The 26,783-nt window shown below is 39.4% G+C and overlaps 1 protein-coding gene across 3 annotated transcripts; it reads left to right on the forward strand.

Annotated features, from left to right (window-relative positions):
- Positions 1–358: 358 nt before the first annotated feature.
- tnpo1 (transportin 1) lies at positions 359–25,598 on the forward strand. Of its 3 annotated transcripts, none has more exons than XM_030435440.1 (25): positions 359–528; positions 664–780; positions 2,642–2,717; positions 3,276–3,425; positions 4,069–4,175; positions 11,448–11,581; positions 12,063–12,144; positions 12,959–13,081; positions 13,288–13,406; positions 13,736–13,796; positions 14,399–14,570; positions 14,807–14,959; positions 15,048–15,273; positions 15,457–15,628; positions 16,600–16,686; positions 16,817–16,924; positions 17,725–17,883; positions 17,974–18,061; positions 18,156–18,254; positions 18,360–18,455; positions 20,275–20,350; positions 21,258–21,357; positions 21,450–21,524; positions 21,813–21,952; positions 22,482–25,598. In XM_030435440.1, the coding sequence occupies exons 2-24, from the start codon at positions 676–678 to the stop codon at positions 21,918–21,920; spliced, it is 2,676 nt and encodes an 891-aa protein (XP_030291300.1). In that variant the 5' UTR covers positions 359–528; positions 664–675; the 3' UTR covers positions 21,921–21,952; positions 22,482–25,598. The 3 variants fall into 3 exon arrangements, 2 of the variants coding, with proteins under 2 accessions (XP_030291300.1, XP_030291299.1); XM_030435439.1 differs by having other exon boundaries at positions 394–528; positions 15,442–15,628; XR_003986184.1 differs by lacking the exons at positions 20,275–20,350; positions 21,813–21,952; positions 22,482–25,598 and having other exon boundaries at positions 394–528; positions 15,442–15,628.
- Positions 25,599–26,783: the final 1,185 nt, after the last annotated feature.

The raw sequence follows: 26,783 nt of genomic DNA on the forward strand, positions 1-26,783 counted from the left end.
TTATCACTTATTTATTTATCTATTTATTATTTATCTTTACCATAGTTCTTTATATACTCTGTTTGTTCAATTAATATGTTTCTTGTATCGTGTATAACTGTAATAAACAGTGTATATGTATATAGCATATGTAAATGTGTGTTGAAAACCTCCAATAAATAGAAGTAAAGACAAAATAGATAAATAAATAAAAATTGAGCACGATATGGCAGCCTTTGTTAGAGTATTTCAATAAGTTGAACCCATGACCTGTAAAAGATAATATGGATAATAATGAATTAAAACAGTGTACTGATCCCTGAACACGTCTGGCTAATACTTGTCTCGCACTAGGACCGCTCAACCGTATGTCAGCTGACGAGGCAGCCACATATATGCGTCGCGAGCCTGTATGGCCCGCAGCTTTTTCAGCTTGTTGCGAAAACGGATGTCCCTGCCGTGACAGGCCCATGTCTGAAAACCCAGACAGACGGTCACATTTCACCAGAAAGTCAGCTTCACTCGAGTACGTCGGCGCAGAGAAAACAGGTAAAACGCCTCTTTGTATCTGGAACTAGCTTACGAGCCCAGCTAATGTCACTTTAACGTCTCCTTGTCCCTCGGGGTTACGCGTTAGCGAGCCGTTTGATGTGTTAGCCAGTGTTATTTCTTTATCCGCAACAGCAGCAGAGCAAGATGGAGTGTGAGTGGAAGCCAGACGAGCAAGGACTCCAACAAATTTTACAGCTGCTGAAAGAGTCTCAGTCGCCAGACACGTCCACGCAGAGATCCGTCCAGCAAGTATCCTTTTTTGCTAAGGCAGACATGGATGTTGGTAGTTATAATAATGTGAGGGAGACTCAACAGGCTAGCTAGCTAACACTAGCCGTGGTGGGTACCGTTATAAGCAGGTACGCAGGTGCTGCTGACCGCTTGGTGCTTATTGTCTTTAACAAGCTCAACGTGCTGCTAGCTAAGCAGGCCGTGCCGTGCTGGATAACTCATGTCTAACCCACTTATAACGCTAGAAATTGGTCTATTAAGGCGAGGGTAATATCACAGTTAATACCAAACGTCGCATGTACCGGTAAGCTTGATCCTGCAGTTAATCGCCTCCATACACACCCTCACTTTGCATTATTATGCTCCATCAAACTTAATTAAGTTAACGGCCAATTCATGCAGCACTCATGTGTATCATCCTCAAGCTAATCCTCTGACAACACCGGACAGAGTGCTGTTCGGTTTACCTTGAAATGAGGTTATAGCCAAATATTATATTAATGTTACACTTCAGTAGTGCACGTTTTTTACGCGTGAATTGTCAAAGCAAGCAGTGGATTGTTTTTCTAAAAAAACATTTGTTTATTGATGATGCAATGAAAATTGGGCTAATGATGGAAGCGAAATGATAACATATTGTCTTTAATCATCTTTTTCTATTAACACAACATTAGTCTCCCCAAAATAAACTAAAGCTGTGTGGGGGTTTAGTTCAGTCTGCGTGAGCGTATAGCTGAACATTATGTTCAATATGTATTGTCTGATTTCAATGCAAACAAGACAATTGCTTATACAATCATATGTATTGTAATAATTATGTAACAAATAATCCAGTAATGATGTTAGAAAACTGCTATCAAATTGACATTAGAGTCAGTCTCTAAATGAAATGTTAGGGAATTGAAATGCAATTTATACACTTGGCTTTTGTGTAAAGACCAAGATATAAAAGCATAAAATGACTGCTTTTAGTTGATAAATGCCTGACTGATATACATATGACAATATATCGGCCATTATACATAGATTTTTTGCAGTGAATCCTCAATGCACTAGTGACAAAGATATGTAACAGAGGCAGTATATAGTAAAGAGATAACTTCAGGCATCTTTGTCTGAGTTATAATCTCCAAAAATAAAATTATACCATTGATAGGCCAGTATAGGCCAACAATGTCAGGTTGTGCTCTAAAAACCTTTAAACCTCTACTGTAACATGTCTTGTACTTATTGAATATCTTTGTCAACCGTGTTTGATAATCACATTTGAGGGATCGTTGCAAAAAATGTGTGTACAGAAAAATATTGACTGATGTATCACTTTTGGATTCTTTTTACTCCCGAATGACGGTGTCAGCTTCGATCCCAAAAATCCATCATTGATCAAGCTTTAATTTAAGTGCATTATAAATCTGATCTATAGCTTCTGTGCAACAGTATTTTGTACAAGTCACCACATACGTTTATACAAGAGAACAATTGTTGCAAACTGCTGCTCCATGCTGTCTGCTTTCATGCTGAACCTAAATGATGTACTTATGTAATGTTTCATATGCACTGCATCATTGACTCACAGACGAGCTGCTTTTATATCCCTAAATACGTCATCTGGCTGGGACATACAGTATATAGTCACGTCATATGATATATTTACGAACCCCTACAAATGTACACATACACACAGCTATACTGTTACATTACACCAACGCTTGGGCACACGAGCTTCTGCTCTTTCTCTGCAAAACACTCTTTCTGCATCTCTTCAGACGAAAGAAATGTAATGATACCATGGAACAGATTTTGGTGCTAATAAGCTCACACCCTTTAAACACGCTCTACATTCAGTTAGCACCATGTCTTCCTCAACCACCTTTCCCAGAGACTCGAGCAGCTCAACCAGTACCCAGACTTCAACAACTATTTGATATTTGTTCTGACAAAGTTAAAATCAGAAGGTAAGCTCCCATTCTGTCTGTTTCTGTCTGTCGTTTTGTCGCATGTGTACCGTGTTCCTCGATCATCCAATGGTAATGGACGGAGTGAACATGTTATATTTATGTAACTGCTCACTGACAGGTCTGTTTGGCCATGACTCGGCTGACCCGATGGCATCTTTGCCGCAGATGATGTGGCACTCAGAATATGGGTCACTCTAATTTTAAACCTAATTCCTGGCACTGCTCTTCTCTTGGCTTGACTGTCTGACCGAAATGTTAAGTGGTGTTAAGATATTGCTCTTAGCTGAGATGCAACAAGCCACAATTATTTAGAAATGATAATGATGAGTGTTTTATTTAGTCTATTAGTTACCTATTTTTAAGTAATATATGTTGTTTAGATCGTTAAGATATATATATATGTATATTTATATATAAATTGTATGAATGAACGCAATGTGAGTAGTTAAGGAAGAAGTTACCAGCCATCACAACACATTAACCTTTGTCCTGACTCCACCAGTGTATTTGTGCTCAGATAGAATTAATTCATCTGTCTTTTCTCCACCCACCAAGATGAACCCACACGCTCCCTGAGTGGGCTGATACTGAAGAACAATGTAAAAGCCCACTATCAGAACTTCCCTAATGGCGTGTCAGATTTCATCAAGAGCGAGTGCCTCCAAAACATCGGCGACTCGTCTCCCCTCATCCGGGCCACTGTGGGTAAGTTGCCTCCTCTGGGTCCACTGAATGTGATGGTTTGCTTTTCAGCTGCCACATGATGAGTTCACCCACCATGACTCGCCTGTTCTTGTCCCTAGTGCTGTACTGTAGGACCGTTGGAAGCAGTGTTTTGTGATGTACTTTGCATTATTTGTCCTCTGTTGTACTCTGGTGGTGGAGATTTGCTTATTTGAATATATCAGATTTTATTAGTAGTTGAAGTAGATACAGACAAACCAGGTTAAAGGCTCTACGATTCTTTGTCAAATACTATCCCTTCATTCTGCCCCCAGTTACTCACTGTTTCTATTGCTGTATTCAGTTTTACATGTGATAAACAGAACAGAAACATGCTGCATAACTAGACCATGGACCCATTCTACCTTTCTTAAAGTTATTTGTTCTCTATATTAGATTAGTTAAATTTAGTTTTTTGAGACAGTGCTAACTGAATACACATTTGTACAAAGCAAACCCGTTCATATTGATTATTAATAAGTAAATCAAGATGTTGACCGTCTGCATTTGATTGCATTTTGCTTCTGTTCTTAGACTTGTTTTAATCACTGTGAAAGCTGTGTGTGTGCATTCTTGATAGTCTTTCCACGCCAGTGTAGCTTATAGTAAATCTTCTCCATGACAGGGATCCTCATCACCACCATCGCCTCCAAGGGAGAGCTACAAAACTGGCCGGAGCTTCTGCCTAAACTCTGCCAGCTGTTAGATTCTGAGGACTACAACACATGTGAGGTGAGGACGAACACTGGAGATGTTGCTGGGATCTTTGCAATGATTGTGGGACTTGATTTCCTGCTAATTATTCAGCAGCTACTGTATGGAGGGGTATCTTTTAGTATCCATTAAACAAATGGAGGTAATAAAACAAATGATTTCACCTCCTTAAGCAGGGAAGCACCCAGTTGAGTACGAGGGGAGCCAAAAATCCTGCAAGGAGTGTATAAATCCAATATACCCTTGATAGAATTCTCTGTTTGGCACCAGTTTGTTGATAAAGAACAACAGATATTGTGACTTCTAACCCAAAGAGATTTCCCAGTATTTTGTCATACAGTCAAGAATATTATCGCAAATATACCCTGAAATGTTATGATATTATTTTTCTGCCATATCGCCCTAACCTAATCCAGACATGAATGCTTGTCTGTGGCATAGAAGATCTTATAAAATTGGATTAGAGAAATGCCATAGCATCAACAAAAATCTGCACTTCTGTCATAACAAGAGAGATGACATTTGCATGCATCCAACATTTTCTGCATCAGATATATTAGATGACATTTGAAATCTGAAATAAATAAAGTAACTCATAAAGATGTTAACTAACATGGATTTAGAATTGACCTGAATGCTGCTAGATGTATTCATGTTTTTCTCACCCTAAAGGGAACTGTCAGGATTTGTGCATAAGTTTGACTGCGATGGTTCTCCAACCCAGAAAAGCTTAATCGGCAAGCTTTAAACCCAAAAAATGAACTGGGGATGGCAAAACCAGTATCTGTATGGCAGTAAATTTTAAGGATTACACTTGGCTTTATTTGGATATGTCGATAAATAAATGTCGGTATAATTTGTTTAGCAGTAGCTTTTTTGTCATAGCTGTCTGCGAGTGTGTGTGTGTCTGTGAGGGAGGGATTAAGCGCACACATATTTGTGATCATATGTCAGAACACACTTGAGCTTTAAGTAAGCATGTCTGGGCACACGGCGCTGGCTGCACGTCTGTGTTTTTGTTTATTTATTTATGGGGGAGAGGAAGGGGAGCTGGGTCAGCCATAAGCAGCATCTGGATAGCATCCTGCTGGCCAGATGAGCTAAAGGCCGTCTCACAGCTGGAGCAGCAGCCACAACTACAGATTATTCAACGTGGAATCATTTATTCTCTTTCTATCCTTTTTATCAGTAAACCATTATGACCTCATTTTCTGACTCGACGCACAACATCTCCTGGAAAAGCTTAAACAATGTGCATATGAGTAAAAAACAGCACAGTATTGTTCTGTTTTATACTGCAAGTATTTATTTTTCTCTATAGTCCGTTATTATATATGTTAACCCTTAACCCCTAACCCTTAACATTTCTCTCTGCTCTACAGCATAATATTTATAATGAGCTCTTTAGAACTGCCACAATTAATGGATTAGTTTTCAAATATTAAATTAATCACCATTTTTATTTTAATGATATATCAACACAGGAAAAAAGTCAACATTTTCTCATTGAAACTTATTAAATTAGACTATTTACTCCTCTATGACAGTAAACTGAATATCTCCATTTATACAGTACATGTTAAGTGTTTTTTTTCCCCCTATTTATTCGGACTCTGTACATAACTGTACTGCTTGCACTCTATTATCACCTCATCCTTAATTTTTGTATACACATAGCTTGTGTGATTGTTTAAAAATTTCACAAGATGGTCTCTTATGTAATATCTGCATTGTATTTTTATGTCCGGGAAAAGAAAATACTCTTTAGTTGCAGCTCTAGAACTCTTGATTACATTATGTTGAAGTGCTTGATGTCATCCGTTTTTGATGATATCAGCACTTATGCAGACAAATCTTCCTGTGCAGCAACCACTAGAATTACAACACAGTAGCTTATAGTGGATGTTGAAGCATCTGATCTGTGTGATGGTGCCGCACCCATACTTAGACTGACATACACTTCCTTCTCGTTAAAATGTGCTGTCTGCTGCATGTGCCTGTGACATCAGCTGCTATAGGGAAGGTGGATACATTACATTAGAGAGCATGCGCAGATTAAGTAGCATGTTAAACTGTCATGCTAAATTCCGCTGCGTTGAAGGGCATTTCAAATGTATCCTGGCAGGATTACTCACCACCCCTTGCAGCAAGAATGTTCACATGATTTTCACTGAGCTGCATTATCTTAAATTTAAGGAAGAGGTGTGACAGAAAAAAATGGCTCCCCCAGTAACGCCACAGCCCGTCCCGCTTATAAAGCTCATTTTGATGCTGTGATTTAGGTCAGCTATTTACTGCGGAGGATCTTGAAGTGTATGTGTGTACGAGGCTTACAGCGACCGAAAGTAGCAACTCCTCATAAGACTCACTATGATTTTGAAAAGCTGCTTGGAGGCTGGAAAGCTTCTTAGTGTCTGATGTTGAAGATGGTTAAGTTAGTGCTGGATCACAAAAATGTCTTCTAATCTCACGGTAAAGGTTGCAAAATATTTATTTAAAAGCTTTAGGTATTTTTGGCTATTGATTGCAATGTTTTTGTTTAGTGTTGTCAGCTAGGGAAAAAAAGGTATTTTGCCCTGCCATAGTTCTTTTCAGGCTTTTTCCATTAAGTGCTTTTGATACTATTAAAGTCTGAGCCAGCATTCTTTTCAGTATTGTTTGAATGAATGTGATGAATTTTCCCGCTAATGTTGATGGTAGAAATGGCGTTTAATTAAAACTGTTAAAAGAGGTCACCATGTTGTTTTAAAGGGGGCAATAGATACAAGTTATGTTGTTCTTTAGCACAATACAACTGCAGTTTATGTGCGGGTAATCAGAGGGTTGTCAGTGCTGAGATCTCTTGAAGATAAAAGATGAATGGTGGTTATTTTCCATAATCATCTCTGTTATGCTAAGCCATACTTTGTCAAACCCAATACAAAGTAATTCCTCATTAAATCATATTAGTATTTTTGACAGATTTGGGATTGTGATATGAGTCACGATTTCTGTGGGAATGGTAAATTTTGCATTCTATTTGCACTGAAGAATATTTCCATTATGGAAGGAGAATATGAAATGTTGGCTGAGTCATCTCTGTATCAACACAGTGCTTTTTAATGGTATGTTGTGAGACATTTTAATCAAAAAGAGTTACTGCTCCTGTGATTTTGATATTGCACTTGGCCTTTTCGCAGTTTTTGTAATATTTAGTGCCATGTACCACCTAGAACTGAACATTTAATCTGAGTACTGCAGCACTTATTCTCAAAGGCTTCTTGATCTATTGTGGCTTGTATTATACCTCATTTGTCCAATGCCTTGCACCAGAACTTAAATAATTAATATAATGTGAGGAGATTTTACAAATGCACTGAGATTTTAGCAGACTTAATGTCATTTGATGTGGACAACTGGTTTTCATTTAGAATTTTTTTTCTTATATTAATGTTGGTGTCTGCAGATGTGCACCAACTAGGATGAATACTGTCCCCTCTACAGCAAACCTTGTAAATCTACTAGAGAAAGCAAATGAAAATGTCGTGCGAAACTCATTTTTGAAGGTGTTGACTGTTGCCATAGAGACATCTAATTCGCCCACACATTACTGCCACCTGCACTTTGATATCTATTTTTGGGATATATTTGGTGGCTGCCAGTATACAGTTTCTGAGCTGTATGCACTTTGTAATCCAAGCAATGAAGACTATGTTTGATTACATGTTGGCCTTGGGCCATTTGATCAGGCTACATCAGTAAATCTTTGCAAGGTGATCCTCGTCACTCTGTTACTGAATTCTCTCTCACCCACACTAAGCTGATGTTTGGCAGAAAATGAGGCTTGCATATTAGCTGTAAGCTTTCAGTAATGTGTTGGGTTATTTCATTGTCTTATTTATATAACCTTTTTTCATAGTTAGGTGCTTAATATATACAGCACTAGAACATGCAGTTCTATAATATAGAAATGACATAAACTAGGGATGCAACTGACAATTGTTTTCATTCACATTATCTGGTCTATTGTTAAGCTGAAGAACTAAAACTGGCAAAATTGCTCAGTACAATTTCCCAGAACCCTCTGACAAAGAAAGACGGCAAATCCTCACAATTTAGAATTTGGACCAGTGATTGTTTGACATGTTTGCTTGAAAAATGACTGAAATGATTACTCGATTGTCAAAATAGTTGGCAATTAATTAACCATCAGTCTATAGCCATGCTAACATGCGGACAAGCAGCTGTACCATGGGTTCTCTCCTGTGGTTTAAGAGCAGCAGTTGTGGGAAGAGCCCCCTATGCAGCCACACTGTACCCTTCTCTGCATGCTCTATTAAAAGACACTAGCAGGTGTATTGGATGCCAAGTGTGATGATGGTGGATGGCTTTTTATAGATTTCGCCTGCAAGCAGTTCTACTGTTTTGATATATGACAGTTAGAGAGTTGTTGCGATGGCATTGTGAGGGTCAAGTTGAGGGCCGACGACCATGTATGAAAATGTTTTGTCACCTAAGCGCTTATTTGTAACCGCCAGAGTCTAAAAGAGCTGTTCAGTTGACTAAATGCATACCTCTCTCTGCCCTGGCTTGCTGTAATCTGTCATGACATACATTCTCGCATCTGATGACCTTCCATAGCAGAACTCGAAGGGAGGATTACACTTTAGGAATCACTGGAATGTTTGAAGGCCACTCCCATTTCTTTGCCCTTTTCTGTTGACACACCACAGTGGTAGCAGTCTCAAGTTGTGCTCCGTACATTATCACATGTTCATCATAAGTAAAGATCGGGCTAGATTTCAGCATCTGATGCCGCATGATTTTTTCATTAATCTGACAAATAGCATAAATATTATAGCATTCTGCTTGTAGTTTGTATTGACTGGAAAATTTAAAGCTGCTACGTTTTTTTAACTTACACGTGGGACAGCATTCATCCCATTAATAACTAGTAACTATATTTAATATGCTTGGGATTGTTTGTTCAAGGTGGAAAACAAAATGTGCTGTGGAAACTCTCAAAATATCTGCCTACACATGACACACATATTTATTATATTTTAATTTGTAAACAGTTTCTTTTCACAAAGGTGGTTGAAAATCCATTTGAATGTCCATTTGGATGACTTAAACACTGCTGCTGTAACAGTGCTGTGACCTCATACTTCAACTAAAACATTTCAGTGGAATTTTCCGTAGCTCAGCTTAGCTCAGTGCTGTAAAGAAAAAGGATAAAATTCCATTGTGGACATTAATGTGCTAATATTGCTGATTTATCTGATGACTCAGTTTTAAACTGTGTCTATAAAATGTTGGAAAATCTTTCATAATTTCCAAGAATCCAGGATTAATGGTTGAACAGTGATATTAAATGCAGAAAAGCAGCAACCTTTTTACAATTTAGAAGCTGGAACAAGCAGCTTTTTAGCATTTTTGCTTGAGTACTGACCGCTTAATCAGTGATCAAAGGAATTGCCAATTAATTTAGCTATCAATCGGCTTTGGAGTTAATTGTTTCAACTCAATTTCCACAGTTATCTGACAGAAGTCTGTAGACCAGTACAAGCATGTGCTATTCAGTTACATCATGTCTGAATCTCATATTTTAATTTAAACCTCAACAGCAGTAAGTCTGCGGTTTAAATCCCCAGAGTGTCATGTATATTGTTTGTTTCACCCAAAAACTCTATAAGGAAATCTCCTGCTCAGGCTCTGAAACAGTGATGTTATTGTCTTGTTCATGTCACACTCCCCTGCAAGGTGAAAGTGACTCATCTGTATTCTAATGAGTTGCACTTGGTCTCCTCCTGTTTTTGACCTTGACACAGTCGCAGCCTCGCCCTCCTCGTCTCATTGCATCCCTTTTGGCTCCTTCGTGGGGTTTTTTTTGTGGGTTTTTTTGGGGGGGGGGACTGTTCTGTATCTGTCATCTCAAAGGAATGCCGGCATGGGAGCGGTTTCCATGGCAACACATTTCAGACAGCGTCAGTATCCATGCTGCGCTTTTCTGTATCTGCTCCTGAGACTGCCTTTCTGCGAGAGATGCTGAAGTCTGCAGCATACTGTGAACATGCATACTAACCATCAGTCGAGCAGCTCGTACGAAGAGAGAGGGGCGGGTGTTCATGTGTGTGTGCATTTGTTTGTGTGTGTGTGTGTGTGTGTGTGTGTGTGAGTGACTGCTTGCCAACCGTTTGAAGGTTATTAGAGCAGAAGTGGATGAATCCTATTGAAGATCATGGATGAGCACATTTTTGAGTCGCAATCTGCAAAAACTGGAACGAGATCATCTATACGACCTCTCCTTATGTAAACACATACTGTACTGTGTGATGTTACGCTTGGACGAAAAGATATTAATATATATTAACAATATGTTGAGATTGTTCTGCAAAAATGTGATGACAGAGAACAAAAGAAGCTAAACAGAAACGTAAAGGCATTCCTCGTCCACATTCCCCGTCTGTAGCTGCAGTATAACCTGCTCTGAGGTTGGGTGGGGGTTGTGCAAAAGACAGAAGTTCCTTTTTAGAGATCTTTGAAATGGGGATGCTTAATACTGGATTTTTACCAATATATGCACATATCTGTTTCCCCCACTTATTAACAGAGAATATCAAGTCTTTCCTGGAAGGGAATAAACGTATCACCATGCCCGCTTTTGTTGTAATGGCCTACTGGTAGATGTAGACTAGAGTGCGGCACGGGACGCATTTTTCTGTCTGAACCCGGTCAAGTCAGAGAGAGTAGTAACCTAGCCCGACCCCAACTCGACAGGCGTTCTCTTCCTGCCAGTTTACATTAATGCGACGAGACAAGACTGTGTATCATCTCAATTGCAAGGACTCTCAGTACTTCCATGCCGATTTGTCAGGCTTTTTTTTTTATAGCTGTATCTAATTTGTAGCATCTTAAAATATGAATGAGCACAGTGATACTGATTTTCCTTAATAGTTGCATTTGTAGCATGGATGAAATGGCAAAGAAAAAATAGGGGAGTTGTTAGTTAAGCAGCGTGTTTAATTTTAAGGTCATGCAGTTGTTACCATGGCTACAGTTTGCCTGTTTACCCTGATTACAGAAATGTACAGATTGCCATAAAAAGTAATTGTTCCAATTAGATATACAATTTTGAAAACATACAGTTATTTTATGTCTATGAAGAGACTGAACCCAACAGCCTATTCCGTGTGATTCAGACCGTAACCTGCCAAACTGCCTGGTAGAAATACTGAATTAAAAAAATCTGAGAATGTGATATGTCATCATGTTCATCTGTTGTTTTTTTCCATTTTTTTTGTCCCTCAGGGAGCGTTTGGGGCCCTGCAGAAGATCTGTGAGGACTCTGCTGAGATCCTGGACAGTGACATGCTGGACCGTCCTCTGAACATCATGATCCCCAAATTCTTGCAATTTTTCAAGCACAACAGCCCAAAGATTAGGTACAAAGTTCTCTTACTATACTTTTTGAAGTAAATCAAACTTGTGTGTTTGTTTGAGTCTTTCCGGTACTGCTTCCTTGGTTTAGAAGATTAATGTCATTTCAATTAAAGTGTTCACTATACTTACTTATTGATGATACCTGGTCATTGGTTTACAGTTTTTGTGTCTGCTGCTTTCTAATGATATGAATTACAGCTTTAACATTTATTGAATTTTCTGCATAAAGTATGACCTATTTACATCTTTGAATTTTAGCCCCGCCTTCCCCTTTTACTATGATTTTTCTGCATTAATTGTACAGTTGAAATATCAGCCTGTCATAAAGCAACAGGCCCGTTGACAGAAGACAAGAGTTCCCTGAATTGTAGGTCAACTCAATGGCAACACAGCTAAGAAAAAAACAGGGGCTGCATTCATAGCGTGCAACATGTGAGGATAGAATGCCTGTGTTGCTCCTAACTGGTGGTTATTGTGTTGCAGGTCTCATGCCATCGCATGTGTTAATCAGTTCATCATCAGCAGGACTCAGGCTCTTATGCTGCACATCGACCCTTTCATTGAGGCAAGTCTGACTGCTCTTTGTTGTCTTGTCGTGTCACATAAATATGTACTATCCGAGAGACAGATGGTCAGTCTCCAGTGAAGATGACCTCCTTCCCTCAGGTCAATATCTCTCTCAAAGTAATTACTGCACTGACAGTTTGTCTGTGGTTTACCGCTCAACTTGTTGCTTTAAATTCCCTTTGAAAATCATTAAAAGTGCTTTAGAAGGTTCAAGTCATGATTGTTTTTTTTTTATTTTATTTGGTTATTTTTTCTGAGCTTTGGAATTAGTTTTAAGAATCGAGTATTGATTTAATCTCCTATTTATGCTCTCTCTATATTTAAGGCTTGTAAATATAGATACAGAACAGTAACTTAAAATAAAATGCTAGTTTGATATTTTACACAGGCTAACGTTTGTATACAACATTGTAACAAAATACCAAGAGGTTTTATGCTTTTAATAGTAACATGTACCATCCCTTAAATGTCAAGCAGGTAATAAAGTGGCAAGAGGGTAAAATACACAGTAGCAGAACAGCTACAGAGATAAGATTTCAGTATCGCACAGTAATTCCACATGGACACTTAGTCTAGACAGAACATTTAATAAAATGCTGGCGCAAGATTGAAACTGGTCTTTGTACGTCTATCACAAGAAAATATACTGTGATATATTATTGCATTGGCTTTGTCCCCTGCATTCTTTTTTTCTTCTGGTACCTACTCTGTATTTTACACGCCATGTAATTACTATTATTATTACTGTTTGTGGTTGTTGTTTCACAATGTGCTAAGAAGACATTTGACCTTGGTCTTTTCATCCTCTGTAGAACCTGTTTGCGCTGGCGACAGATGAGGAACCCGAAGTGAGGAAGAATGTGTGCAGAGCTCTCGTCATGCTGCTGGAAGTTCGCCTGGACCGTCTCCTGCCACACATGCATAACATCATAGAGGTGAGTAAGTGTAAAGGGTTACATGGTGTAGTGTTGTCAACATACTGGAATTTTTAACTTTGATACAATACATTGAAAAATATTGTGATGATCATAGACCCATCACACACTGATGACCCCCTGTGGAAGGATGTTGTTATTGAGTGTCATATATTTATAATTATTAAGAGCATAAGATTAAATTTCTCTTTTTAAATTTGTCTCAGTACATGCTGCAGAGGACTCAGGACCAAGATGAAAATGTTGCCTTGGAGGCCTGTGAGTTCTGGCTTACTCTGGCTGAGCAGCCGGTGTGTAAGGAGGTGCTGTGTGGACATCTCTCCCAGTAAGAACACACACACAGACACACACACACATATACACAAATGTGCATACAGTACAGGCTGACACCCCAGTGCCAATATTGAAAGCTGTAGATTCATAGCAACCTTGGGAGTAAGTTACTGCAGACCTTGTACCAGAATGATATTCTTCTTCTACACCTCAGGACGGCTGATTAAGATCCCTGGATGTTGACCTCAGCTGTAACATCTGTCACCACACTGTCACATTAAACTGAGACCACAGCAGGGATCAGATGTGAGCGATTGCCTGCTGGCTGCGACCCGTCCTTGCCCTTTGTTCTCATCATTTTTCCTCTTGCTTCCTCTCCAGGCTCACTCCGGTGCTTGTCAATGGGATGAAGTACTCTGAGATTGACATTATTCTGCTCAAGGTCAGTTTATATAGCCTAATATTTGTACTTCCCAGTAAGACCATAAATTGCCCTCTGACCCAGGGTGTCTTTTTGATAACCCATTTGTGCCAAAGACTGTTTAGTTTGAAAAAACGACGAAACGAAAGATCACATGAAAAATCACACTTTTGTCGCTGGTCAGAGTCAAGAATTTTGAATTCAGTTTGTCTTATTCAGAGAATATTTCTGGAAATATGTTCCTGTCTTTCATATTCAGTAATTATTAACAAAGATATAAAGTATTTTATTTTGCCCCTTGTATTTATTTGATTTACATCCATTTATTTTCTTATCACAGAATATTTAGTACTGGGATCATGGAAGTACTGTGTTTCTTTTTTATTTTTTTCAATAAATGGTAGAAATGCCCTAGAATAATTGATTAAGAATTCCAGTCGCAGACACAAATGAGTTAAGTTGCTTGTGTAACTATGTGGTGTTTGAACATGTGTGAGTTTTATTCACTTTACTGCAAGATTTTCCTTTTACTCGCTTTTACCGCCGATTTGTGTTTGTTAACTATAATGTGGTTGCAAAATACGTACAATAAATTTTTTTTTATCACCCACATTCATCATCAGGGAGACATCGAGGAAGACGAAGCCATTCCAGACAACGAACAGGACATCAGGCCGCGTTTCCATCGCTCCCGCACAGTCGCCCAGCAGCATGAGGGCGACGGGATCGAGGATGACGAAGACGATGATGATGAACTGGATGATGATGATGATACTATCTCAGATTGGAACCTGCGTGAGTTCAGTGCCTGTGTAGATGGAGCTCTCTCGCTCTCCCGCTGTCGCCTCTATATCATTATTAATGTCCCTTTTCTTCATCTCCTGCTGTCTTTAAAAAGAGCTAGGAACCATGCAGTGTATTGATCACTTGTCTTCTGTGTGTATGTGTGTACTGTACCTGTAATGTCTGTATGTTTGTCCGCACACTTCTATGTTTGTATGTATGTCTCTTTGCGTTTCACCAAACATTAGGCAAGTGTTCAGCTGCAGCGTTGGACGTGTTGGCTAACGTTTTCAGGGATGACCTGCTGCTGCACATTCTGCCTCTCCTCAAAGAGCTGCTCTTCCATCCAGAGTGGGTAGTCAAAGAGTCCGGCATCCTTGTGCTGGGGGCTATAGCTGAAGGTAAGAAGGGAAAGAAAAAGAAGAAGTGTGTACAAAACGTAGGGGAGTTCAGGGGATATACAATCACTGTTTTTATCCGTATCTCCAGGCTGCATGCAGGGTATGATCCCATACCTGCCTGAGCTCATTCCCCATCTCGTCCAGTGTTTGTCTGATAAGAAAGCCCTGGTGCGTTCTATCACCTGCTGGACTCTGAGCCGCTATGCCCACTGGGTTGTCAGCCAGCCGCCAGATACGTACCTGAAGCCTCTAATGACGGAGCTGCTCAAAAGAATTCTGGATAGCAACAAGCGTGTGCAGGAGGCCGCTTGCAGGTGAGTAAAAAGTAATTTAACGGCACATTAGGAATCCTGTTGTGCAGTTGGATTGTTGCTATCCACACCACTCTTCCTTTGGGTGTTCAGGTACATCCAGATGTCTTTATGCTGTGCATAGCCACACGTTGCCTACTGTATCATGTTTTCTTCCCTCTCCTCCTTTTGATCCCTCATGACCAGTGCCTTTGCCACTTTGGAGGAAGAGGCATGCACAGAGCTGGTGCCCTACCTGGCATTCATCCTGGACACACTGGTGTTTGCTTTCAGCAAGTACCAGCACAAGAATCTGCTCATTCTATACGATGCCATAGGAACACTTGCAGACTCAGTTGGGCACCATCTCAATAAACCAGTAAGTAGAACAGAAACATGGACTCAGTTTCACTTTACATTTTAGATTTACGCTTTCCTTCTCATTTTCAGTTTTGTAGTGCTAGTTGGGGTGATGTTATAGTTATAAGCCCATCGCCAGAAGGTAAACAAGCATCAGCAAATCCACAATGCTTCCTTGGGTTGTTTGAATGTATTGATGAGTGGATTAACCCTCTGAAACCCAAGCAGTTTCCTGCCATTTTTCCTCCTGTCACAAGTCCTGCATCTCTATCGAAACGGTAAAATAATGGCTAGAAGTAGAGAACTCAATACGGTAATTTCTGAACAGAGCAGACCGTTTTCAGTATGTGGGTGGTTCAAGGACCGTCAGAAAATTGAAGATGAGACAAGATAAGAAAATTTCTATCTTTACAGCTTCTGGCTACAAATGGTGTAGTTTTGAATAAAGTAGAATAGAAACGTTGTTGTCATTGCACATAAAGTATACAATGAAATTGCAGTGCTTCTCTGGTCAGTGCAGTATAAATATCAAAACAGAAATAGATAAAAATAGCATAAAAGAAATAAAAGGATTAAAAGGGGATAAACAATATATACATCATTTACACTCAGGCATAGTCTTTATGAGTTCAGGGTCCTGATGGCCGAGGAAAAGAAACTGTTTTTGAGTCTGTTAGTCCTGCTCTTGAGGCACCTGTACCTCCTTCCAGAGGGCATGAGGTCGAACAGGTGCTGTCCTGGGTGTGAGGGGTCAGCAGTGATTGCCCTCGCTCTCCTAAGACACCGCTTGCCGGCGATGTCTTCTAGCGAATTAATGAAAAGGTGTAGTTTTGGCTTTTCTTCTTTTTAAAAAATAAACATGCCTTTTAAAGTTTTCTGCAGGTTTTGGGAACTTTTGGTGTTCTGGGGTTTGAATGCAGTTATCATACTACTTGTTGGATACAGTGCAAAGACTTATTACAGATACATTTGATCTGTGTTATTTGTTAGGAGTACATCCAGATGTTGATGCCTCCACTGATCCAGAAGTGGAACCAGCTGAAAGATGAAGACAAAGATCTCTTCCCTTTATTAGAAGTGAGTCTCTAATGTGCAGTCACTGCCTACGCAAATTGTTAGGTCAACAGTGAGTCAGTTCGAGCTCTATGATAAGAACATTGTACAGACAGAGCGCTGACTGTATCCACCCACTGCCTGCCTTCCTTAGTGTCTGTCGTCAGTAGCCACTGCCCTGCAGAGTGGATTCCTGCCCTACTGCGAGCCTGTGTACCAACGTTGTGTCAACCTGGTCCAGAAGACCCTGGCTCAGGCCATGGTGAGTGTGTGGGACCCTTAAATATGTACACAAACATTCACACACCAAAGGAGAAAATCTGAGCTGCTGAACCTCTGCATCTTTGACACTATCTCCTGTACAGCTGATTTAATTAATATGTTTCTATTAACAGTGGATCAAATGAATGTATTTTTTGAAAGGATTTGCTCGTGGTCACAAAACCACAGAGAATTATCACCCGACTCTTAGCTCTATGGAGCTTTTAAGCCTCTTTCAGCTCGTTGTTTTGCTTTCACGACTCACAATTGAACTGTTTTGTTCAGTCTTGCATTCTTATCAACCTCCTTTCTAGATGAACCTGCTGTACATTACCTGATAGCAACAAACGGATAACAGAGACAGAGTTAGCAACTAGCTGGGGAACATTGTGGCACGTTTAGCAACTCAAGAGCCAAATATTCCCTCAGAAATGTGTGGAGACATGTCCAAACTAAAAGGAGATCAGATATTAGACAAAAATGACAAAAAATGACAAAATGCGAATGTTGCTTCTTGTCTATTGTATGCTAAGACCTTTGCCATATCATCTTGGTGAATATACTGTATGTCATGGTTGTGTTTAAAGCTGCTGCACTGCCCTCAAGTGGCCAAACAAAATAATTGCAGGCTTAATGAACAGGTGTTCAAACAAACCTTTAGTCACAAGCACAGTGGATGGAAAATGTAGTTTCAGGATAAAGGGCTGACTTTTTACTATATAGCTCAATGTTTATAATTTGATTATTTAGTAGTTATTCGTGTTGATTTAATTCAACTCTCATCCTCTTTTCTTTTTCCAGCTTCATCAGTCACAGCCAGACCAGTACGAAGCCCCTGACAAGGACTTTATGATCGTGGCTTTGGATCTTCTCAGCGGACTTGCTGAGGGTTTGGGAAACACCATTGAGCAGCTGGTTGCTCGAAGCAACATCCTCACGCTCATGTACCAGTGCATGCAGGTGAAGAGCTGTCAAACATGCCACTTATCTGATAAACTGATAATGTTTGCTTGCATTGTTCACCTTTTGTTGTTCTCTCGGTCTGTTCAGGACAAAATGCCAGAAGTGCGTCAGAGTTCTTTTGCTCTGCTGGGGGATCTGACAAAGGCGTGTTTCCAACACGTCAAACCCTGCATTGGTATGTACTGTGGAATTAACTGTGAAACATTTAATAATATGTTGATAATATGTTGTTAGTCAGTTGCTAAGTTGACTTGCTTTCCTCCTTCCAGCTGATTTTATGCCCATACTGGGCACAAATTTAAACCCAGAATTAATATCAGTGTGCAACAATGCAACATGGGCAATTGGAGAGATTTCTATACAAATGGGTGAGTGCTTCACAAATATTCCCAGTGTATGTTTTATTACCGCATCACAGAGTAAACAGTCAACAGATTTCTTTCCATGATTTCTTCTTGTTTCTACACCCTCAGGGCCTGAAATGCAGCCGTACATTGCCATGGTGCTGCACCAGCTGGTGGAGATCATTAACAGACCCAATACCCCAAAGACTCTACTGGAGAACACAGGTACCACTCGGTGGCAGTGCTGAGCCAGCCAGCCAGCTTGCCACACACAGGGAGGTGCTCACACACTCAGGTCCATTCAGTCAGGATTCACCACACTCATTAGGGTGCCTGTCCTGCCCTCTATCCAAAAACCCTTCCCAAGCCATGAGCCTTACAGGTTTCGCTGGTTTCACCAAAGCATTCAAAATATTTCAGCTGTTGATTTGCAATCTGGCAGCCTGGCCTGTAATAAGACATAAAAGAAAACGAAACCCTGGCGGGAAATTCTTGACACTCTTGAATCGAGCGAGCCGTGTAAGTGCCCAGTCTTGGTATTAACTCATGTGGACTGACTGTGCACCATCAGGTGAGGTAGAATACTGAAAATGCAAAGACGAGGCAGTGTGTGAGATTGGTTATTTCACAGCCTCACATAGTTAGCTGTCAGACATTTTCTCAACACTTAAACAATAACTGCTCATAAATGATTGAGAGAACACCTAAACTGACTAGAAGCAGGGCACCTTAGCCTAGAACATTAAAAAGAGAAGGTTACACTGTGCTCTTGTTTTTATCTAATCTAATTGGAAACATCAAACAGAGCATCTCATCAAAAACGTGCACGCAAGGGTGAAGTGTAACCTGCCTAAATGAAAGAGCATCTAGGGACTCTGTAGATGTGTTCCTGTTTGTTTGCTGTCAGTTTATTTGTTGCTTTTATTTACTGTTCTTTAAATGTGGATGCATATCTGCCAATAGATGTTAAATGTTGTTAAGAATGGCCAACGTTTGATGCAGGATACATGATAATCTTAATAGTGTCATGCCAAGTTTTCATTAGGATTTATTGATGTTTGCATTTGTTGCATGTTTGAAGTTTATTAATTGAAAACACAAAAGCGAACCAATGGATACGAAATTAATTGACACAATCAGATGTTTTGGTCCTGTGTACCTCTTATGTTTGTGATAAGAGAGCCAGTTTACCACTGGGACTAAATTTAAACGGGCAGCCATGTAACACCACCGTCAGTTAAAAGGTGGCTGTGGCAGTGAATTGTCGGAGAGTGCATGGCAACACTTTGCAGTTTGTCTTGGATCAGCTTATCCTGCACTGAACTTTATTCTAATGAGCATACCATCTGCTTTCTGCATGTGTCATTGGACTGTTCATAAATGCCTGTTTGTTAATGAGAATGTTGCATAGTTTTGTGTCTTTTAAACTTAGGTCCTCCCTCCTCTCTGCCTCATAAGAACCTGCTGTGCTGGATTCTAGTCTCCCTCCATGTAGTTGGCTTGGAGTAATCTGTCATTTCCTTTCAAAAGAACAACCAAAAAAAAAGACAACATTTCTGTTTCTTATGTAAAAATTAACATTTGTGAGTTTAAGGGAGAAATCTCTGTAAGCCCAAGTGAACTGCATACACATGATGCACCCTTATTAAGCCTGTGTCTTTCCATTGAGACCTGCATTTTTTAAAATCAAGCTAATGATTTTCTAATCATAGATCTGGATGTTCGATCCATATGATTTCTGAAAGCAGATGCCATTGTTTGCCTTTTTCTATGAATGTCCTGTCAAAGTTGTCAATGTGTTCTCCCTTAAACGTGTTGTATGTTTTTTATTTTGTTTAGAGTGTCACATTTTACATTCCTCCCCCATGACTGAGGGGGCAGTGATAATCAACGCTAGTGAACTCTTCTATTTATTATCATACACAGATTCTGTTGATTTATGTCTCTGAGTTGTTTGTTTTTTCTTTATTTTTCTCCTCCCCTCCTCATTGCTCATGTCTTGGTTGGCGTTTGGTGGTGTGTAACCGTGATTGCGTTACCTTAGCAATAACAATTGGTCGTCTTGGTTACGTTTGTCCTCAAGAGGTGGCACCCATGCTACAGCAGTTTATAAGACCCTGGTGTGTATTATTCAATCTTTTATTTAATTCATCTTCTCTCTGCTTTTCCTCCTATCTTTCTCGTCTGTCTTCCTGTCGCTCCCTTTCTCTCCCCTGTTGCTCTCCTCTCCTCACTTTTCCTTCTCAAAAGAAGTCTTTTCAGTTGGTTTTGTTTTTTCTTATCAGTTTGTAATCATTGCCAACCATGTGACTAACCCTGTCCTCTTTTAGGTCCTACTTGTGATTTTTGTTTTTTGCCTCAGTAGCACCTTCATGTATTATACATTAATTTGTTTAATTTCTAGTCTTTTGTCATTGTTAATTGTCGCTAACCTAAAAGATGCATGGGATCAGATTTGTCACATGCCTGCTGGTTCAACGACAGAGAAAGGATGCTGCAAAAGAGCATTCCTAAATCCCTTTCTCATTGAGTAGTCACCCCAGCTGCATGTGCCTGTCCCAAAAAAAAAACGACTCCAAACCTTCTCTAGTCGATCCTTCCAAAACAGTAATGTTATTTTCAAGGTGCTATAGATGAGGTGTTGCTCAACACACTGCTCATAGACAAAACAAGTGAAGTTGTAAGAGCTCGGAGAAGTTTTGTTAAAAGTAAAAATGTTTTGTTTTTATTTGAATCTGTTTTGTGTGCATGCTTGACTTGTTGTGGTTATCTCTCAGCTCATGATAGACACAATTTTCTCCACACATAGATGTATACATAGAGTTTAATGCATTTTCTGATAAGGAATACAAGTATTGATTATGATAAGAAAAACACCTAACACTACATTTGTATTAAAGATGGAAATAGGTTATAATATTAGGTATTTCCAGTAATCATTCGTATAATAGTGCCAGTTTGTAGATTTAGTTTCTAAGCGTGTAACTTGATATGTCTGATGTTAAATCTGGTCGTCCCTGTTGTCAGGTGCACCTCTCTACGAAATATAAGAGACAATGAGGAGAAAGACTCTGCATTCAGAGGAATTTGCACTATGATCAGTGTAAATCCAGGTGGTGTAGTGCAGGTGAGGCCCAGCAATACGATTGGTAGCGTGGTCATCATGTTTTCAGTTGCTCCCGACTTGAATCGTTGCCTCACCTCTCTTCTCTGGAACAGGATTTTATATTCTTCTGTGACGCAGTGGCCTCCTGGGTAAATCCAAAGGATGATCTCAGAGACATGTTCTGCAAGGTAAACGCTGACCGTTGCTGTTTTTAAAACATAACCTGCTAAATTGCACTGGATTTAATCACAATTAGATTGAGTACAATTTCAGCAAAATGAACTGACGGTTAAAACGTATCTAACTTTAACCTCATGATTGTAGACGATTTGCTCGCCCTCATCTGTTCTGTCCCCTTGTGGCCAAACAAAAGGATGGCAGTGTCTGATTAAAAACCTTGTCATGCCCAAGATCTATTTTGAAAGGCAGCATCTTGTTATAACTTGGTATGAACTTGTCCGGGTGTTCAATTTCAGATCCTTCACGGGTTTAAGAACCAGGTGGGCGAGGAAAACTGGAGGCGCTTCTCAGATCAGTTCCCCATGCCGCTAAAGGAGCGGCTGGCAACCTTCTACGGGGTGTAACTGTTCCCACAGCAGTGTACCTCATCACTGGGGTAAGTTTCCTCTCCGATATCATTTACTATTGTAGAACATACATAGAGACACCTGTTAATTCCAGTTTTTGTTTATGTAATCCAGGCAAAAACATGAACTCATGACTATATTATGATAAAACAATAAATCCTCGCAAAAAGACAGTTGGACATGAAAACAAAATATATTCACATATATTTTTTGTCAGATCCCTTCAGTAATTTATAACAATTTAATGACTAGTTCTAGAGTCTGACAAATTTGGGCCAATATTCCTACAAACACACATTTTACAACGGTTTAAATTTAAAATGAATATTGAGTGTCCTGGTCCACTTTTGGATGTTGGCCTATATGGACTTGGAATATATAGACAATAGAAAAAAAGATGTGATTGATCTTCCTCTTCCTCATTAAAACAAAATCTACATAATGGTGAAGTTGTTTTTAGTAGCTGTGATTTTTGTTGTTCCAGTCGTTGATATAAAGGAACTGTCGCTGTATGGTTGTGTCACATTCTAATGAGGCCTCTCTTCCCTCTCTGTGCAGGTCATTCACTACGGGAGACAACATAGGGAACCTCTTTTACCCAGGGAACATGTTACCCTTTACTAGGGGGGTAGGGTCTGCCTGCTGAGGGGAGGGAAGGGGTGAGGTCCCCTCCCCGACCTGACGGACGGGGTGGGAGGGAGGTGGTAGCTGCGGCGCTCACTGCCCCCATGCACAGGCAACGGGGGGCAAAGGGGCTGGCAGAACAACCTTATCATGGGAGGAAAATTCATCCAATCACATCTCAATCAGAAAATGAAAACCGATCACCCTTTTCTCTCCATTTTTGTCCCCAAACATGTTGTTTTTATTTACCTGAACTACTGAAAAGAAATGTACGCAAATATGGAGAAAAACTTTGCGAGCACTGACAGGAAATGGTCTTCAGAGCTGATCTGCATTTATAATCATGTCAGTGAAGTAAATGGCATGTGTTCGCTCTCATCACAACTGAATTCCACCAGTAGAAGATGAAGTTAATGGTTTTGTCAAGAGAACTATTCTCTTAATACAAAGATAGGTTCAAACTAAAGGATAGCAGCTGATGCTAAGACTGCATCTTATTGGATTTAATTTTATGCTGCTGCATATCACCAAGAATAAGTTTTCACCTTTAGAGTCATCAGATTATTTCCTATTTTTTAGCAGGGCAAAGGCTGTTAACTATGTCACTGGAGAGCACAAGATTTACGTTTAAAGAGCAGCTTTTCTGGGAATAGGTAGCATGCTTGTATCGTTGTGAAAAGCTGTGGAACATTAGTGATGTGTGTTGCATTTGACAGCTGTCATTGCCCTGTGATAAGGTTCTTCTTTGACCTTGTAATTTATCTATTTACAGTACTTTTGTTTCCTCTACCAGAGAATTACTACAGCAATCAGCTGTAACGTAGCATGACTGGGTTAACACGCCGAAACTTAGGAAGTGTGTAAAAATCTTGGCTGTGATGTACCGTCGGAGTGAATCTCCCAGTTTGGTCTTGTGGGTGTGAATGTTGACGTGGACATTCATCAACAAGCATAGCGAAGCTTTAGATGCTTACACTCCTTTATACTGTCTGAGCCTCATGAAGGAGAGATGAAGGAGAGACACCACGACACGAATCCCGTCTTAGTGATTTTCTGTGACTTTGGCTGTCAGAACCACGCAGTCCATCGGATGAATGTTGAATATGTTTATTTCTTAATGTACTGAAGTTTTTTTTGTTTTTCCTTGGGTGTTTGGCTTCTTGTGCTAAAAGCATGATCTTGAGGATGACTGTATAATGTTTTGGGTGGTTGTGTATTGTGGGGTACTTGGATGCTTTCATCTCTTGCATGTTGGTGGCCCCTCACACCCCAACATATAGTGGGAAGAGGATTATGGGAGGGAGGGGAGCTTCAATTAAACTAAAGGTTTAACGAGTACATAGTAAACATTTATGTATCGCAACACTGAGACTTTTATAATTTCACATTTTCTTGCTGGAGTGTTAACCCCTAAACTTCCCCCCCCATAGCTGGATGTATAGTTTTTAAATGCTGTGAAACTACAACAATGTTATTGTCTCTGGTTGTTTTGCGCTGTTATATTTTATAAAGTGTGTAAGTGTTTAAGTTACAGAAAGCCTGAATGTATTCCATGATGGGTCCGAGAGATGGGATGATTTTTTTCTTTTTCTTTTATTGTTTTATTATTTTAATGCCCAGCCAGTCATTTTCCTCTGCTGGCCAGAGTAATAACTGCAGTATTTTAATGACATGCACTCAAAATTTAAATCGCAAGTGCTTAAAATTAACGATGTAGCCAAACCCCTTAAGAATATGACCTTAGTGTTAATTGCTGCTAAAATGTATTCACCTAATGCAATAAGTCTCTTGATGCAACGGGGTGATTCTTAGATTGTGAAAGTAGTTTAATGTGTTAGATAAACTTTCACAATATCAAACGTGCAACGGCACTCTTAGATTTAACATTAATAAGGTAAACAGTGGTAAATTTAAGGCATCATGGAATACAGAGGCGAAGACTTGTATGTGCCACATCATTTTGTGTTTTGGAGTGATTTTGTCTGTCACATTCCAGCTGTTTTGGCATGCAAAAAAACTGAGTAATCACGGCTTGATGGGGTGTGTGTGCACACAGTCCTGTTATTCTTTCGCTGAAAGAGTTTAGGTCTATAAAACACACACACGTTAGAACACAGTCCCACCATCACTGTGCTGTATTTCTGACTCGACTGCTGCTATACATCGTAGTTGTGTTTCACTACTTGAATATGTGTTTTCTATGTGTTAACCTCAGGTCGTCTGTGTTCAGTGTTATTTGTTACCATTTCCCTAATGTGTATGCCTTTATGCATCTCCTCTCAACAACTAAAGATTTGTAAAACTATCGCCCTGCATATTAGAAACGGATTACCGTGGGTGTTAATTGACATTAATGTTATTTGTGAAACACTGCTAGCTGTCAAATGTGATTGCAATTGCAAGACGGGGGGGGGGGGGGGGGGGGGAGAATAAAATGGTAACTTGCACATACGTAATGTGCTTTTTGTCAAAAGTGATTGTTAACAGACTACAGTAAATACTTAGTGTAATGTGTACACATTGCCTTGAGAGTAAATACTTTGAGGTTTTGTTGGTAGTTTGCAATAGATATACAGTATACTGTATCTGGAGAAACAGGTAACGCCTAATTTAAAAGCAAAGAAATAGGTTGACAATTTATAAACATATTGTTACAAACATAATGTTTGACTTTCTATGAAGCTTTATCGAAAATTTGTATTTTATAAAGCACCCACCAATATTAAGGAATGTCTAGTCAAAGAACTCCTGTATTCTCATTTAGCCTTCGATCTTGATTAGACTATCTGCCTTCATCTTTTTTGCTAGTAAAAGCAAAAACATCATTTTGATAGACATGGTTTGATTTTTTTTCTTCTTTTTTTTAATGAGCTGCTGAATTTAAAAAAAAAAAAAAGTAATACTTTTGGGGCCACCAAATATTTTGGATCATGCAAAGAATCTATATTGTACTGTAGTAATTTTGTAATATTTGTAAGATGATATAGTGGATGTGACTGGTTACCATTGCTTGAATCTGTACATTGTTCCAATAAATTGTTTACATTATTACGGCCCTTTGTCTTGTGTTTTTTTCAAGCTTTGCAGAGCATTTTTTTTCCCCTGCTGCAGCTGCACAATATCAACATGCAAGGAAACAGGAAGGTAGAAATTCAGATGTTAAGTACCATATCTGTCAGGTCTTCCTGGTCACTGTGGTCGCCTACGTCCATTATCAGTCAGTATCTTCGCTCAGGTAACCTAAGCAGCTTCAGATTCCAGTTTTAGATTTTTATGTTGCATTTGACTTTGCGTACTCATTGCGATGTGGATCTGCTCTTCGTTTAAATCAAATGTTGCGTGTAGGTCTAAGAGCCTAAAGCAAGATTTTGCATTACCTAACTTAAAAAATGATAGAGATAAAGGGCAGTTATCAGGTAGGCAAATGACACTATAACATAGGTGTTTGCCTAGATTATGGGTCCCAAAACTGAAAGTTAACGGTGAGCCAGGGGCCAAAAGCAAACACCTATTGTATTGTCCCTAGTTGCTTTATTGCCTAACTTCCTGTACAAAGTGACTCTGCTCAGTTATGTAAATTAATAATTACCCTACTTATTTTAAGATAATTTCTACTCAACATAAATAAAATAGCACACACTTTTAGCCGCCCTGGCTTAAATCTACATAATTTCCCATACATAAAAGCTACCATAAAGCTAAAAAGCCATCATTCTGCACAGGTCTCTAGGAATTCATTCAAGTTCAACTTCTTTGGAGCAATATTTGTAGAATCTGTGCTGCCTTCAAGTTCCAGACTTCTGTGGGTAAAAACATTTTAATGGGCAACTAAAGCCATCAACAGACAAATTAATACACAAGAGTAACCTGATTTTAATTATTAGATGAATTTTCCCAAGTTGTGTTCACAGCCGGGTTGAAAAATTATATGACATGGCATCATTATGAGGATTAGGGGTACTGTTCAGGGTTTAAAGTTGTTTATTTGTCACATACACAGTACATAAGACACAATGTGTAGTGAATGCACCTTAGGCCCTCCAAAGATAAGCTTCAGAGAGAGATAAATAAATAGTAATATGATGAATAGATTAAATATGAAGATAAACTAGTATGAAATAAACACAATATGATATTATGTATACGTGTACACTTATTATACTACATTCATAACATACACACTACAAATATGTACAAACTATAAACAAATATGAATACAAAGGTGGCTGAAATGTA

Source organism: Sparus aurata, chromosome 12 (assembly GCF_900880675.1).
Source record: "Sparus aurata chromosome 12, fSpaAur1.1, whole genome shotgun sequence".
In the NCBI taxonomy this organism is placed as follows: domain Eukaryota; kingdom Metazoa; phylum Chordata; class Actinopteri; order Spariformes; family Sparidae; genus Sparus; species Sparus aurata.